General features: G+C 36.4%; 1 protein-coding gene across 1 annotated transcript; it reads right to left on the bottom strand.

The window, feature by feature from the left end:
- Positions 1-1,073: 1,073 nt before the first annotated feature.
- LOC117299343 (dnaJ homolog subfamily C member 25-like) lies at positions 1,074-15,074 on the bottom strand. Its single transcript, XM_033782865.1, has 11 exons — positions 14,943-15,074; positions 14,137-14,165; positions 13,135-13,194; positions 11,185-11,287; positions 8,872-8,978; positions 7,603-7,674; positions 7,358-7,423; positions 6,926-6,990; positions 5,386-5,581; positions 4,199-4,264; positions 1,074-3,903 (listed from the first exon to the last, which is right to left on the bottom strand). The coding sequence occupies exons 1-11, from the start codon at positions 15,067-15,069 to the stop codon at positions 3,784-3,786; spliced, it is 1,011 nt and encodes a 336-aa protein (XP_033638756.1). The 5' UTR covers positions 15,070-15,074; the 3' UTR covers positions 1,074-3,783.
- Positions 15,075-15,859: the final 785 nt, after the last annotated feature.

The raw sequence follows: 15,859 nt of genomic DNA, 5'->3' as shown, positions 1-15,859 counted from the left end.
GGACGAAACAATATACAAACTTGTTTTACATGTACAGCCAATTTAAAGCATGACAAAGAATCATAAAGTTTTAAGAACCTTATAACTTGGTCTTGAAATTTGCCAATTTTGCATCAAAAGGATCTAATAAGTATTGAATTTGACTTATTATAACGTGCAAAATCCCTGTTTTTTATAGACCTTTTTCACGTTGTCACTATCTTGGTCATGTTCCCAGTTTCCAATAACAGTAATGAATGCTAACATTCATTGCGCATGGCACCAGACTATTATTTTGTCCAGCCTCAGTTTGGTTACAATGAATTTGAATGGAGTAAAATCAAGATGGCCACACCGTGATAAAGATCTTATAGCCAGTGAAACCAGAAGCTTTTTCACACTTTCTGTTTGTGCATAATTGTTGATTCATTAGGAAATGAATCACTGGTTGTAATAAATTTGATATAATTGGTCAAGTTTAAAGATAGTGGACACTATTGGTTATTGTCAAATGCCAGTCTACTCAATTGGTGTATCTCAACATAATGCATAAAATATAACAAACCTGTGAAAATTTGAGCTCAATTGGTCGTCAAAGTTGCGAGATAATAATGAAAGAAAAACACCCTTGTCACTTGAAGTTTTGTGTTCAGATGCTTGATTTTGAGACCTCCAAATTTATTTATGAGGTCTCAAAATCAAATTTGTGGGAAGCAACTTCTGTCTCAAAAAGAGGGAGCCATTTCTCACATTGTTTTATATTATCAACCTCTCCCCATTACTCGTTACCAAGTACGGTTTTATGCTAATAATTATTTTCAATAAATTACCAATAGTGTCCACTGCCTTTAAAATGGTTTTTAAAGTGTTTTTCGTAAGTCACTTTTTCACATTAACCAGTGAGTTTTTGAAATTTGTGAAACATTCTGATTGTACATAATTGATCATTAAGAAATCACTGGTTAATTATAAACTGGGTCAAGTTTAATCAAACTATAAATCACCAAATACTAATTAAATAATTTGTTGTTTATACATTACTTTTGTAATAAAACCATTTACACAAAATGTATAAGATCTTTAACACAAAAGAATGTAAGTAAATATTGTTTTAATTATGCATAACATTTTGCAAATTAACAATTCATTCAGAAACACTTCCAAGGCAAGTTTTAATAGTGAACTTAAAATATAACACTGAATAAAACAACAGTAAACAAGAAATCAGTTTTGCGAGTTTCATTTCAATGATGTCTGGTACAAGTTAATGGTCAATTTCAATAGAGAGGTTTGGCAAGCGTGCGAATAATGATCATAAGCCGTGTTCGCACTGGATTAATATTTTGGGTAACTTATCCATCAACTTGGTTACATTCCAACGGGCTAACTTTCCCACCGTCCGCACTTGGATTTATTAGACTCTGGTACTGAGACTGTGGGTAAACTAACCGAGCTGGCCCCCTGCGTAACATTGAAAAGTTTGATAATCACGGAATTCTTATTCTTCCATGACAAAACATGTCAGCTTCTTCGGGTCACGGACAGATGGGAGATTTAACCAAGTCGTCGCGTCCGCATTGGACTCTCTGGCTCAATTAAACTGACCTGGTCAATCTTCCTGGGCACCTTTGGCACGGTTAAACTACCCATTTGGGTCGGGTGAGTAACCTGTACCTGGGAGGAAAATTTCCTTGGCTGTTCGCATTGGACTTAAAATGGGTAAGTTACCCATCGACTCGGTTGGTTTTTCCTATATAAAGTCCAATGCGAACAGGGCTATAGATACAGATATGATAACTTGTACTTTGTGTGACAAGGGTGTTTTTTTCTTTCATTATTATCTCGCAACTCCGACGACCAATTGAGTTCAAATTTTCACAGGTTTGTTTTTTTATGCACATGATGAGATACATTACCCATAGTGTCCACTGCATTTAACATTGTTATGTAACCACGGCTCAAATCAGCGCACTGGCGGTAACTTACCACCCCGATAAGTTATCGACTGTTCGCCCTTGGACTTTATATCGGTAAGTTAACAATTTGCATCGGTAAGTTACGGTACCCATTTTAAGTCCGATACGCACACGGCTTTAACTAAGTGACATAGCACTGCATTTACCAGACATCATTTAAATATTGATACTCCCAAACCCATGTACTTGACCAAACAATAAATAAAATCATGGAAGATTATTGGAAAACATCTTGCGATTTTTGTGTAAAATTTTACTAGATTAAAAATGAACAACTATTAAAATGAAGAACTATTGAAAAATGAAGAACTACATGTATAAGATATCACCTGCCACCCATAAGTACATTGATTACTTCTCAGAGACGACAAGGCGATTGTCTCAGTGCCTCCTGGGCATTGCCTTGGTGCCCTTGAAATGCTCCAGTAGAAAATTACAACTTCCTCATAGGGTGTTCTTTTCCCAAGGAGAAAAAGCCTTGATGCCCATGCACATGTGCAGACTTAGCCAGCCTTGCTAATGGCATGGGCAATGACCAGGGGGCATGGAGGCAATCGACTTTGTGTCCTCAGTAGACGTATCGGGCCTGCTTATACCCAATGTATGAATGTACAGAGACACAACGCTGATTGGCCCCCAAAGCGACTGCTTCGTGTGCGCGCTTGCTGAAAAATTTCAAGCGCTTGTATGGCGCTTGTTTTACGCTTAGTACGCATGTGTGAAAATGCCAATGCGATTCCATTCCAAAAGAATCATGTTTTTACACGGTCACCCTAAACTGCAGTTAAAGATATCAACAAGACGGGACCATGCTTAATTGCACTTGTAACCCTGTACTACAAAATATACACACAATCAACAAAGTATCAAATCTACTCCACCAAAATAATTCCTCAGGAAACTTAAATCTTTATAACAAGTAAGCTTTCGGATAATAACAACACCATTTATATAGCGCCTTTTTCTGAGGTAAGAAAATGCTCAGATAATGACAGGAAAAAACAACAACAATGGGAATGAAATGAAAAACCCAGAGGGAAACCAGGACCAGGCCAAGCCCGCAACATTGAGGCAAAGAAAGTCCAGCAAAAACCGGTCTCTCTATAACAAGATTGTGCAGGCCAAGCCAGGGAGAGTTATTGATTTAAAAAGTAAGTTTTCAGTGACCTTTTGAACATGGTGTATGACGGAGCTAGACCTTTTGATAGAGTTTGGATGGAATTCCACATCCTGAAGCCTGCAACTGAAAATGCTCCGTCTCCTCATTTTCTGGTGGTTCGAGGAATAATATACAAGTTGCCCTGCTCTTCGTAGCCCAGCTGTCGATTTCACAAAGAGTTAGGACTCGTCTTATCTCGAGTTGGTTAATCTTTTAAGATAGTCCAGTCAATCTATCGGAAATACTGGAAATACTGAGTTAGGGCGAATAAGGTGCAATGCCGGTAGCGTGGTACCAGTTATGAGGTAATGACCTTCCTGTACTAGAATACTGGTACCAGGGGAAAAAGTTCAAATGAATGTCAGAAAGAGACTGGCCACATTTCACCAATAGAGGGAGCTACAAGTTCTCGATCTGAAAAAAACCTTTTTTTTGTACTTAACATGGCGCTCTGAAGCTATTTGGTATTTCGGTAAGTTTGTCCACTCCATTTAAAAAAAGATTGCAACCTCTTTTTTCTTTGCCACTATTGGACCAATTAGATCTTTATCTTTCCAACTTTTGTCAACTTGGGTGTGGGGTGTGAACATGGAGGAAACAACAGCTTTATAAAAAAATGACCTTTGTGCTTGGGGTCGAGAGTACTTTTGGTTTGACTAAAGGAACAGGCTAATCGTCAAAGTACATACGCCCAACGCCATTTTTCTTCATATATCGCCGATAGCTTTTATGTCTTCCGCTTTCTGCTAGCTTGGCTTTCATCTCTTCCTCTTTTTCCGCCTTGTATTCCTGGAAAAAAAAAATTCCACAATTAAAGTTATAAATAATAATTGTTTTTTTTTTTCAATACACCCTTTTATGTCCTGTCTTTTCATATGTCTGCCATTTTGTCTGTCTGTCCGCCTATAGGCTGGGGAACAAGAGCTGCTCTAATAATGAAAATAAATAATAATAGTGGCAATTTATAATGCGCCATGTCTGTCCCAAAGACACTCCATTCTCAAATGGGTTTTGAAGCTGGAATAAGTAGTGACTGGTCAGAGATATGGGGGGAGTTCGTTCCACAATCAAATTTAGCTCTTACCTTAAAATTTTCATAAATCCAAAGCGATCTGTCTAACATAGTCTCTTTTTCAAATTCATCCATTCCCTGAAAACAAAAATAAAAAACAAGTTTACTAAATAACTTAATTATTTACGAATAAAAGCATTCTTTAATTTGCTTCCTTATAGTTATATGTACATGTAGTCCCAGCTTAAAAAAATTAACGTTGCTAATAGAGATTTCTACTCAATCAAATGTTTATCGTTAAGCTGTAATTGTTTTCGTCTTAATGACACAGTAAAGACTCAAGACAAATGAATCCACAGTTGGACCCGAACTTAACACCAGGATTGAGGTCTCAAATACAAGACTATAGTACTGTACCTCAACCTGACTCAGGTCTCAAAGTCATCCTGAATGACTCAGAACTTGGGACCCAAGCTTGACTAGGAATTGGATTGAGGTCTCAAATACAAGACTATAGTCGACTAGTACTTTAGCTCATACTGACTCAGGTCTCAAAGTCATCCTAAATGATTCAGGACTTGGGACCCGAGCTTGACTCAAATGAACTCAACACTACGATTGAGGATTGAGGTCTCAAATACAAGACTAGTACTTTACCCTATACTGACTCTCCACTGAGGACTAAGACTCAATACAAATGACTCAGGACTTGGAACCAAAATCAACTTAGAAATTGGATTCAGGTCTCAAATACAAGACTGGCACTTAACCTCAAACTGACTCGGGTCTCAAGGTCATCCGGAATGACTCAGGACTTGGGACCCAAGCTTGACTCAAATCAATTGACACTTTGAACTTAATTAAGGATTGAGGTCTCAAATACAAGACTAGTACTTTACCCTATACTGGTTCTCCACTGAGGACTAAGACTCAAAACAAATGACTCAGGACTTCAAACCAAAATCAACATATAGGACTTAGATTAAGGTCTCAAATACAAGACTAGTATACTCTACCTCAAACTGACACAGGTCTTAAAGTCATCCTGAATGAATCAAGACTTGGACCCGGACTCAACACTTAGGAATTGATTGAGGATTGAGGTCTCAAATACAAGACTAGTACTTTACCTCAAACTGACTCAGGTCTTAAAGTCATCCTGAACGATTTGAGACTTGGGACCCGAGCTTGACTCAAATGAATTGACACTTTGGACATGATTAAGGATTGAGGTCTCAAATACAAGACTAGTACTTTACCTCGTACTGACTCTGCGTCAATCTTAGATTTTTCCGGATAATATGATGTTTCTCGTCCAGCCCATACTCATGCCTTAAGATGTTGAATTTCCAGGTCCATCTAACAAACCAAGCGATGTACATGACAATGTAGTACGGTGATAGTACAAGCTGTATCCATAGTATATCCATTATGTTGGGCTTTCTGTATCCCCCTCTGGAAAAAGAATGGCAGAAAAACACAAAATATTATTTCAGAAGAACTGTAGAACCCACAATATTCAGAAGTCATTAACAAATTCTGAATACAATTATTCAACAGTTTTTCAAAAATAATTCAAACATTTTCAATTTCAAAATTTTAAAAGTTCAAAAATTAGGCTATGATGATGATAATATTTGTTTTTTTTCACAATTTTGTTAAAGGCAGTGGACACTATTGGTAAATCTCAAAATAATTATTAGCCTGAAACCTTACCTTAATGAGTAATGAGGAGCGGTTGATAGTATAAAACATTGTGAGAAACGGCTCCCTCTGAAGTCACGTAGTTTTCGAGAAAGAAGTAATTTTCCGCGAGTTTGATTTCGAGACCTCAGGTTTACAATTTGAGGTCTCGAAATCAAACATCTGAAAGCACACAACTTCGTGTGACAAGGTGTTTTTTCTTTCATTATTAACTCGCAACTTCGACGACCAATTCAGCTCAAATTTTCACAGGTTTGTTAATTTATGCATACGTTGAGATACACTAAGGTGAAAAGACTGGTCTTTGACAATTACCAATAGTGTCTAGGGTCTTTAAAGACACAAAATATTATTTCTGAAGAACTTTCAAATTCACAGTATCCAGAAGGCAATAACCAATTTGAATAAGCAGTAATAAAGGTTACTTAAGGGACACGTTGCAAAATGCATGCTTAGAAAGATGTTGTAAAAGTAGAATATAACAATCCACACAAATATGATTTGAAATTGAATGGTTTTCTTATAGGTCTTGAACTAACACGGGACGCCAATTTGTGGAGTCAAGTTTTTGACTCAATAAAATGGCCGACCGTGTTAGTTCGCAAAGTAAAAGAAAAAACCATGCAGTTTCGATGAATGTTTGTGTGGACTGTTATATTATACTTTTTAAAAACATCATTTTAACCATGGTTTGAAATGCTTTTCATGGACCAACTCGCCCGATCCAAGACAACGTTTCCCTTTAAAGGCAGTGGACACTATTGGTAATTACTCAAAATAATCATTAGCATAAAACCTTTCTTGATTACGAGTAATAGGGAGAGGTTGATAGTATAAAACATTGTGAGAAACAGCTCCCTCTGAAGTGATGTAGTTTTCAAGAAAGAAGTAATTTTCCATGAATTTGATTTCGAGACCTCAAGGTTTGTTATTTTATGCATGTTGAGATACACCAAGTGAGAAGACTGGTCTTGACAATTACCAATAGTGTCCACTGTCTTCAAGTTAACATGGAGTGGAGCATTTTGAAGAATACAGGAGGGTCTTTGGCTACATGTTAGGATTAAAGGCACAGTCTGTGTTGACTTGACTCACTTAATATCTGCATTTTCTTCAATGATTGTCCGGACCACTTTGTCTTCCTCTTCCTTTAACTCTTCCTGTTAAAACAACAAAACATAAGTGAAAATGTTTAGTACAATGTCAAGTTCTTACAAGCAAGTAAAATAATAAGTGACCAGCCGTCGATTCCACCAAACTCTTCCTTACTTAAGATTAATGTTAGGACTACAGTAAACTTTTCCATATCGTATTTCCACCATGCAAAGTTTTAAAATACGAGTTATGAACAGGATTCGAACCTACATCGTCATGACTGTAGCCATCAGAACTTGAGTCCAGTGAACAAAACAGCTTGGCCTTTGCAAGGCCCATCAATCTCAAATGAAGTCACATGTGAACCTATTGACTAAACAATTATTTAGGTATAATGGACAAATTAATCTTTTTACATTCTTAATGACTTACCTTTGAGCGTTTGCCTTTCTTTTTGTTGGCATCCAGACGACCCTCTTTTTTTGCCTGGTCTATCGCCTAAAAGAAATGCCAAAAGTAAAAATCTGTTTGAACAAAGGAAAGGCATTTGAGGGCAAAATGTAATTTCTACTAGAGCACTTCTAAGGGCACCAAGGCAACTACTTGAGCTGCCCTAACCCTCTGTTTTTGTTTAGAAAAGCCATACAAATTTGACCCAATGAGCGTTAAGTTCTTACCCTTATTCGGTATTTTGGAGACATTGCTAAATAATTGATTGCAGACTTGTAGCGAGACCACCAACTAAAATACTACAGAGAAAACAAAGTATTCATCAATTTAAGGGAGGTACATACATCTAAACAAACAGCGACAGCTATATGCATTGTAACATACATGTAATGAAACTTTTGTGACAGCAAATCTGGCAAATGAGCAGTCAATTTCATTTTCATGCGTTTGAATTAAAGCTGTTTTGCTTTTCCAGTTGTTACTGCGTTTCAAATTCACAATTCAGCCATTCAATTTCGTTTTGAGTCGAGACAAATTCCTTTAGCACTCTGTTCAATTTAGCGTATCAACATTCTTTTTGGTGACACAAACGCATCAAGACGCGTCTGCGAATTTGAATGCTGCTTTGATGAATTGCAAAATTGAATGATTATTTTGTTAAATCGAACGACGCAACATAACGTTTGACTTTAATCATAAAACGAAATTGAATGACCCTTTCTTGTAGCAACCGATTTCGCGCGAAATAGAATATTCTGGTGACCGAGAAAACCTTTGTAATGTTACCAGCAAATATAACATAAATATAACAGTGAACATAGTATCTAAATAGCAGAGGGTATTACAACAGCAATGACATGTAACAAATGAAAAAATATATATTTTTATAAATATATTGCAAAAATAATGTACCCAGTAAATGTGACAGATAACAGCCATATCACCATTATTGTTAATACACATGAAAGCAGATATAACATAAACATTTGTAAAAGCAATAATACAGTTAGGTAGGCCTACTATTCACATACCTGAATAGTACAGTAACTATTTATATACTTAATAGCTTTACAATATATTTTGTAAAAGCGATATAACAGTTACTGTTCACATAAACCTAAATAGCAGATCAGATACTGTAAGACGTTGTTACAGTACCACTATTCACATACCAAAGAATAGCAGGTACAAGTATGTGATAGATATACCAGTAACTATTCACACACCTGAACAGCAGAACATATTTTACTATAACAGCGATATTTCACATATTTGAAGAGCAGATATTATAACTCTTCACCTACCTGAATAGCAGATATAACAGATATTTTAAGTGATACGTGTATAACAGTAACTATTGACATACCTAAATAGCAGATAACATAAAATATTATAACAGCAATGTTTCACATACTTGGATAGCAGATAATATAACTCTTCTAATACCTGAATAGCAGAACTATTCACGCCTGAAAAACAGATAACTAATCACATACCTGAATAGCAGATATAACAGATATTGTGACAGCAATGACTATTCTGACGTCAACCTGTGGAGCCACCTTTCGTCTATAGTAGCGGTAATAATGACTATAGTATTCCTCTGTAAAGACACAAACAACATCAATTAAAGACCGTGGACACTAAACCTGTGAAAATTTTAGCTCAATTTGATCGTCAAAGTTGCAAAATAATAATGAAAGAAACTAGACATAATTGCATTTGTGCACAAATGCAGAGCTGTTTCGTTAAGAAAATCTTCAATTTATTTCCACTTAATTTGAAATTCTCTTTGCATCAAAGTAGTTATGACCAATCCAGCCTATTTATAAAAATAATTTGGATTGTACCATGTTCGGATAGCATTTTATGACTTAAAGGTGCAAAAATTGAAAAAAATCATAAAAATTCATTTGATGACGTCATCCTGACGTCATTTCACAATTCACAAGAACTTGTCAATATCCAACAACCTACCAAGTTTCAACATGATCGCATAGTTACTTAGGGAATTATATTAGTTCAAAAAGTGCACCTTTAAGGCCGCGTCACGTGACCCCCGATTACGTCATTGATCTGAAACTTCACACATATGATGGCTGCCTGACAGTTAACATGTGTGTAAAATTTGAAGTGATTACAAAAAACTTCACCACACACATCTTCAAAAAGTCCATTTTGACGAGTTTTCAACCTGCCGCTAGAGGGCGCTGTTGCAATTTGTGACGTCATCAATATTTTTTTTGAACTGCCCACCCTTGCTTAACACTTCCGTCCTTGGAAAGCAACTTCATAACTTTTACCACTTTTGAGTTACAGGGCACTTCCGTTTTTTGCCCGTTTCAACCGGAAGTAGATGTCATGTGAGGTCACGCACACGAAACAAAATGAAGACCTAATTTATCCCTACCACATCCCGCAAACAGAAACCTACGGTCTCGTTTGGCTGATTTGATATAGATTTTCAAACATTTAACATAAAACACCTTTAAGATGACGTCACGTGACCGCTGAGGATGTCATCATGACATCCTTGCTTTAGGATCATTATTGCACCATAACCTTCAATCCCTGAAAGTTTCATTGCAATTGCTCTTTGGGAACTATGCAAAAAATTGCGAGTACTGAATCAGACAAATAAAAAAAAAAACAATAATAAAAAAAACTTTAACAAAAACAAGAGCTGTTTCGCTGCGCTTCGCTACGAAACAGCTAAAAATACCCTTGTCACACAAAGTTGTTTGCTTTTCTCAGATGCTTGATTTCGAGACCACAAATTCTAAATCTGAGGTCTCAAAATCAAATTGGTGGAAAGTTACTTCTTTCCTCGAAAACTACATCACTTCAGAGGGAGCCGTTTCACACAATTGTTTATTATGTCAACCTCTCCCCATTATTCGTAATCAAGAAAGGTGTCCACTGCCTTGGGACGGTACAACATGTATACCTTTAGCAATTACTCAAAAAGTTAAAGACCAATAAAAACTGACTTGGTAAAAAGCACCTGAAAGCTCTTGTTATTATAAAACAATGCCAGAAACTACCAAAATGGGTAAATTTGGGTCACTGTGAGTAGGTTCACTAGCGACTACGACACCTAGTCACCCAGGCTTACAGGAACACGTTGCCTTGGATCGGACAGGTTGGTCTCTAAAAATGCGTTTGTAACTGTTTGCTATAAAATGCAATATGGTTCGAAAGATGTTTTAAAAAAAGAATACAATGATCCACACAAGTTTGCCTCGAAGTTGCGTGGTTTTCCTTTTACTTCGCGAAAGAACACGGTCAGCCATTACTGGCCGACTGTGTTTGTCGTATTTGTGTAGATCATTGTATTCTACTTTTACAACATCTTTCTACCCATATGCATTTTATAACAAACGGTTACAAACGCTTTTTATCGACCAACTCGTCCGATCCAAGGCAATGTGTTGCTTAGGCTTGCAGGATTTGGGTACTTTTTGTAACAAAAAACACAATGTCCACAGATTTACTTTAAGCTTACACTCTTTGAAGATAATGATAGTAGAAAGCTTACCTTCAAATTACACTTTTTCAGAAATGACTGAAACAAGTCAGAAAAATACATTTCACATGCTGAAATATTTTCCATCTTTTGAGACGAAATTTATTTTTGCGACTTGTTTTACAAAAACAAACAGCACCTCAGCAAGTTATATTTTCTGGGAAGCTTTCTACCATCATTATCTTCAAACTGTGTAAGTTTAGTGTAAATCTCTGGACACTGGTTTTGTGTCCTACACAAAGTACCCCTACCCTTTAACAACACAATTGATCTAACTATTTACCTGGATTATCCAACATGTAATCATAATCTCGTCTTTCATCTTCGTCCCGTAATATTTCATACGCCGTCGCGATCTGTTGGAATTTCTCTGTTCCATCTTCTCCCTGAGTAGACAAAACAATCTTGCTTTTGAGAAATACAACAATTTGTTATTCTGAATTATTCATTGTTATTATTAATATTCAGCCAAAAGTAAAAGAAAATCATTCAGTACACTAGTACACCATTATAGAATATGTTGTAAATACATTGATTACATTTGTACTGCAAAAGAAATCATTTGTTTGTCCATGGTAGTCCAACATCTTGACACTTTAGTATATAAATATGATTTAAAGATTGCGTTGCTTTCCGAACTAGCAAGAAAGAAATGGTTTCTTACTTTTTTTAGTATTTACGTGTAAGTGCAGATCACTAGTCTAAGATAAAGTCAAATTTTGTGTAGGTTATTGCAAAAAAAAAAATTACAAAGCAATTATGGTTCAACTGTTAGGCCTAAAATGTGTCTTGCCAAATGGCACAACTTGTGTCAACGACCTGGTGACCCAATTGGTACCCACTCTCTGCTGTAGAAAATACCAGACCTTGGGTTAGGTGAACTAGACCACTCGGCCAAGCCAAGCCAATGGTAATTATGACTATCACCATGGTAATTGTATTTTTTCCATATAGTTCTCATCTTTTGTCATGATTCTGTAGAAATAAAGTGAACTGAACTGAACAGAAACTCCTTGGTGAATCGTTACATTGGTTTTTCAAGGCTATAAAAGGACAGACAATTATTTAAAGCTTTTTTTTCCTCTATCTCTTTCACCAACAGCTGTTGCGTCAAGTAATGAATTAATTTGATAATTTATAAAAGTCTATTACTTAAATCGTTGCGGTAACCCGTTGCTAAAATATAGGATTCAAACTGCCTCTGGAAATACATTGCTCTAGAATTGCACAAATCGTTGGCTCGAATCCCACGCAGGTAATATGCCTGTTATTTTGCACAGAACTCAGAGAAAGTACTGAGTATACAGTGCGTACACATATCAGTTGAAAGGGTAAACCAAAATAATATAATAAATTATTGATAATTTGGACAAATCTGCCTAACTACTATAATGAAATACTGACCTTGAGTATAAAGTATAATTTTTCAATCAATATTGAGTACAACAAGTGTTTTGGAAATTGATGACACCATCTGGTCATTTCATGAATACATAGCTTTATTGTCTGCTAGGACAAGAACCATGTTGGACAAGGTTTCTGACATGTTTTTTTAGAGGGAATAATGGTAGAGTAGGCCTACCTTTGTGTTTTTGCAATATTTAAAAATTATCTGTGAAAAATTCAATTTCAAAATTTAGAGTGATTTATTCTACACCATGTACAAAAATAATGCCGTTAAAGCCATTGGACACTTTCGGTAAACAGGATTGTCCAAAGGCCCACACTTCGTGTATCACAACTGATATAACAAATTAAAAACCTGTGAAAATTTAGGCTCAATCGGTCAACGGAATCGGGAGAAAATAACAGGGAAAACCCACCCTTGTTTCCGCACGTTTCGCCATGTCATGACATGTGTTTAAAATAAATCCGTAATTCTTGATATCGAGAATTGATATTGTTTTAATGTTTTTCTCTCAGTAAAGCATTTCATGGAAGAATATTTCAAGAGAAGTCTTTCACCATTACCTTCTGTAAACCCTGTAAATTATTTGTAAATCTGTGAACTTTTTTTTTTTTTTTCCTGTACCGAAAGTGTCTTGGCTTTTAACAGCACTATCAAATTGGTCCCTGTAACTAATCTGGGCTGATTTTTGTAAAACTTTATAATACTTTTTCATACTTATATTTCTTTCACGTGATTTTTTCTTTTATTGCGACAAGAGGTCATCTTTTGTGAAGGATACGGGCGCATATTACTATAATTTAGTTTTTTAAAATTTGTCTTTACCTTGTATTTATCAGGATGGTACTTTCTGGCTAGGGATCTATAGGCTTTGCCAATCTCGCCCTGTAATTAACACAAAATATATTAAAAGCAAAGTGTTATGAAGGTTTATATAAAATTAATTAGTTAAAGGGAAGGTACATGTTTGGTAACCAAAACAAATATTAACTTAAAAACTGACTTGTTATGAGCTTTGGAGAGCTGTTGATAGTATAAAACATTGTGGGAAACGACTCCCTCTGAAGTAACGTAGATTTTGAGAAAGAGGTAATTTCTCACTAAAATAACAAAAGACTTCTAGCTAAAAAGAGTGTCAGGACACTTTGACACTTCGTACATTCTTACATGACACTTTGTACCTTCTCACAAGACACTTGGTACATCGTACTAAATCAGTATTTCTGCATTATTTATGATTGTTTTGTGCTTTGTGATCAGATGATTATGAAGTCAAAGCAAATCAAACCAAGTTATTATATTTTTGTGGCACCAATGAGCTATTTTGACGATTCAGTGATTATTTGACTTTAAAATGTTTTAAACAGACATGAACTTATAAAAAATATAGCTTGGGGATAGGCAGTGTTGTAGCTAGACCAGTTTTAGTGGTGGGCAATAGATCAAATTTTGTTGGAAGTCTACCAAGGGCAAGGGGATCAACAAAATTATTTGTGTTTAATTATAGGCCATTATTGCTGAAGTGGGGCAAGATTTCCAAACTGTTCTTGTTAAGGGGGTCATGCAATAAGTAGAATCATCTTTTGACTGTGTTCTTTCTCTGTGACACTTGATACTAGCTGTGTCTCAAATCATTGCAAAGAGGACAATATTTGAAATCTGTGCTGGGCGGCACAATGTATTTTGCTCAGAGTGCTGGGCAAAAATTGTGAGTCCTGGGCAGGCCCGCCCAGCACCGCCCACCGTGGCTACAACACTGCGAGGTCTATCTTGCTTTAAAACAGAAAATAGGTTACCAGTTTACAGAGCTAACTCAAGAATACCTACCTTTGTGGATTCTCTATTAACACCAAGGACTGTATTAGAAAGAAACAAAACAGAATCAGTGTTGATTGCAACCAGCTTGGCAAAGATTCATAAAAGTAATACATCACTATCAATCTATCACTATCAGTATATAATTATCACAAGACCTTAAAATCGTTGTGTGCCAGAAAAAGAAGGGCATAATGCCATAAAATTTAAGAGGAAAAGTTGCTGTATGGCGCCACCACTTTTTCATTTGATTATATTAATGTAGTATCTAATTTACCTTAATGAGATATCCCTTTTTGTAATAATGAGTGAAAAAGTGGTGGCGCCATACGGAAAATTATCCTTTTAATTTACTATATTAAATTAAAACTAAATATTCCTTATGCAAAAAAATCAGTGAACAAAGTGGCGGCACTTACCAATGCCACTGCTGGCACTGGCAGGATACAGAAAAGCATCCCATTTATCCCCTAACACTAACTCACTGCAAACAACATTTTTAACACTCAAATTTGGAAGAAAACCCCCCAAAACACAACAAAACGTGACACAGTTACTGGGGAGATGTACTAAGACTTAGAGAGAGTCATTCGGCCTACTCCTTTTTTAACAGAATTTACATCTGCGCTGTAGTAATATGGCCGCATTTTAACTGGGTGTGTGTGTCTATATAAAACCATGGAGGTAGAATTCACAACTGGTGAACGCAACACTCACACGCACACAAACAAACTAGCGACGAGCGAGTCGAAAGTTTGTGTAAATAACAATACTCAAACGTGTCACACAAAACAAGTAAAGTAAAATAACAAACATACTTTCATAGCAGTTTTCTGTGCCGCAGTAAAGTCCCTCGATGAAGGCAAAGGAAGATGGAATAAAACATATCACGAGCAGACAACTCAAAATCGCAGCCGTCACGGAAGCCATGTTGAATTTGTACATGAGCAAAACTGACATACGATGTACACGTGTGAATATTGATCAGGTTAGCGCAATCGGCTGCCACATGAGGGCGCTAGACTCAATCTCATTCGAGGTATGTCTGCGGGCATCACTCTCAAAGCTTTCATTGCAAATGCTATTAAAAAGATAAATAAAACATACTTGGAAGTCTCACAGTGTTTTATACTTTGGGGGACACTATTTCATGACTCTCGAACTTTAATCCTCTGCTCAAATCTCTCCCTCTCCTCCCAAGAGTTACCCCCCCCCCCAACACAGGCTTATGCTACCACATGCAGCAATGGCTCCAGATATCCCAGAAGATCATGCTAAAAAGTGAGAACAAACACCCCGACTAATACACAAATAACAACCAAACAGTAGGCCTAGTTTTTAACTTCATTGTAAATGTATTTATGATTTATTGTGTAGTAATTTAACTTGAAAGGGAAATTATTGATTGACTCGTGAACTTTTATACTCTGCTCAAATTTTATATGGGGAGTCCCTGGGCCCGTCGAGTTATTTTCCCTCCAAGTAAAAACACCCCTTCACAGGTCGAATTTTCAAAACGTCCGAGCATCAATCTTGAAAAATGTCCCTACACTTCTCAGCAAATAGGACCATTGTTTTGTTTCAGGGCCTATGTCATCCAAAATACCTCAAGCTGGAAGTCAACAACCCCCGGGTCATCCACAAATTGGGCAACATGTTTACACTGAAACGGGGGCTCTCAAATCGGTCTAAATATAGAATATTTTCAGGGCCTACACAAAATGAATGAGCTCGA

The sequence above is a fragment of the Asterias rubens genome, chromosome 14, assembly GCF_902459465.1.
Source record: "Asterias rubens chromosome 14, eAstRub1.3, whole genome shotgun sequence".
Taxonomy (NCBI): domain Eukaryota; kingdom Metazoa; phylum Echinodermata; class Asteroidea; order Forcipulatida; family Asteriidae; genus Asterias; species Asterias rubens.
The sequence above is the reverse complement of the archived record's forward strand: the minus strand, read 5'-3'. Positions and strand labels throughout refer to the sequence as shown.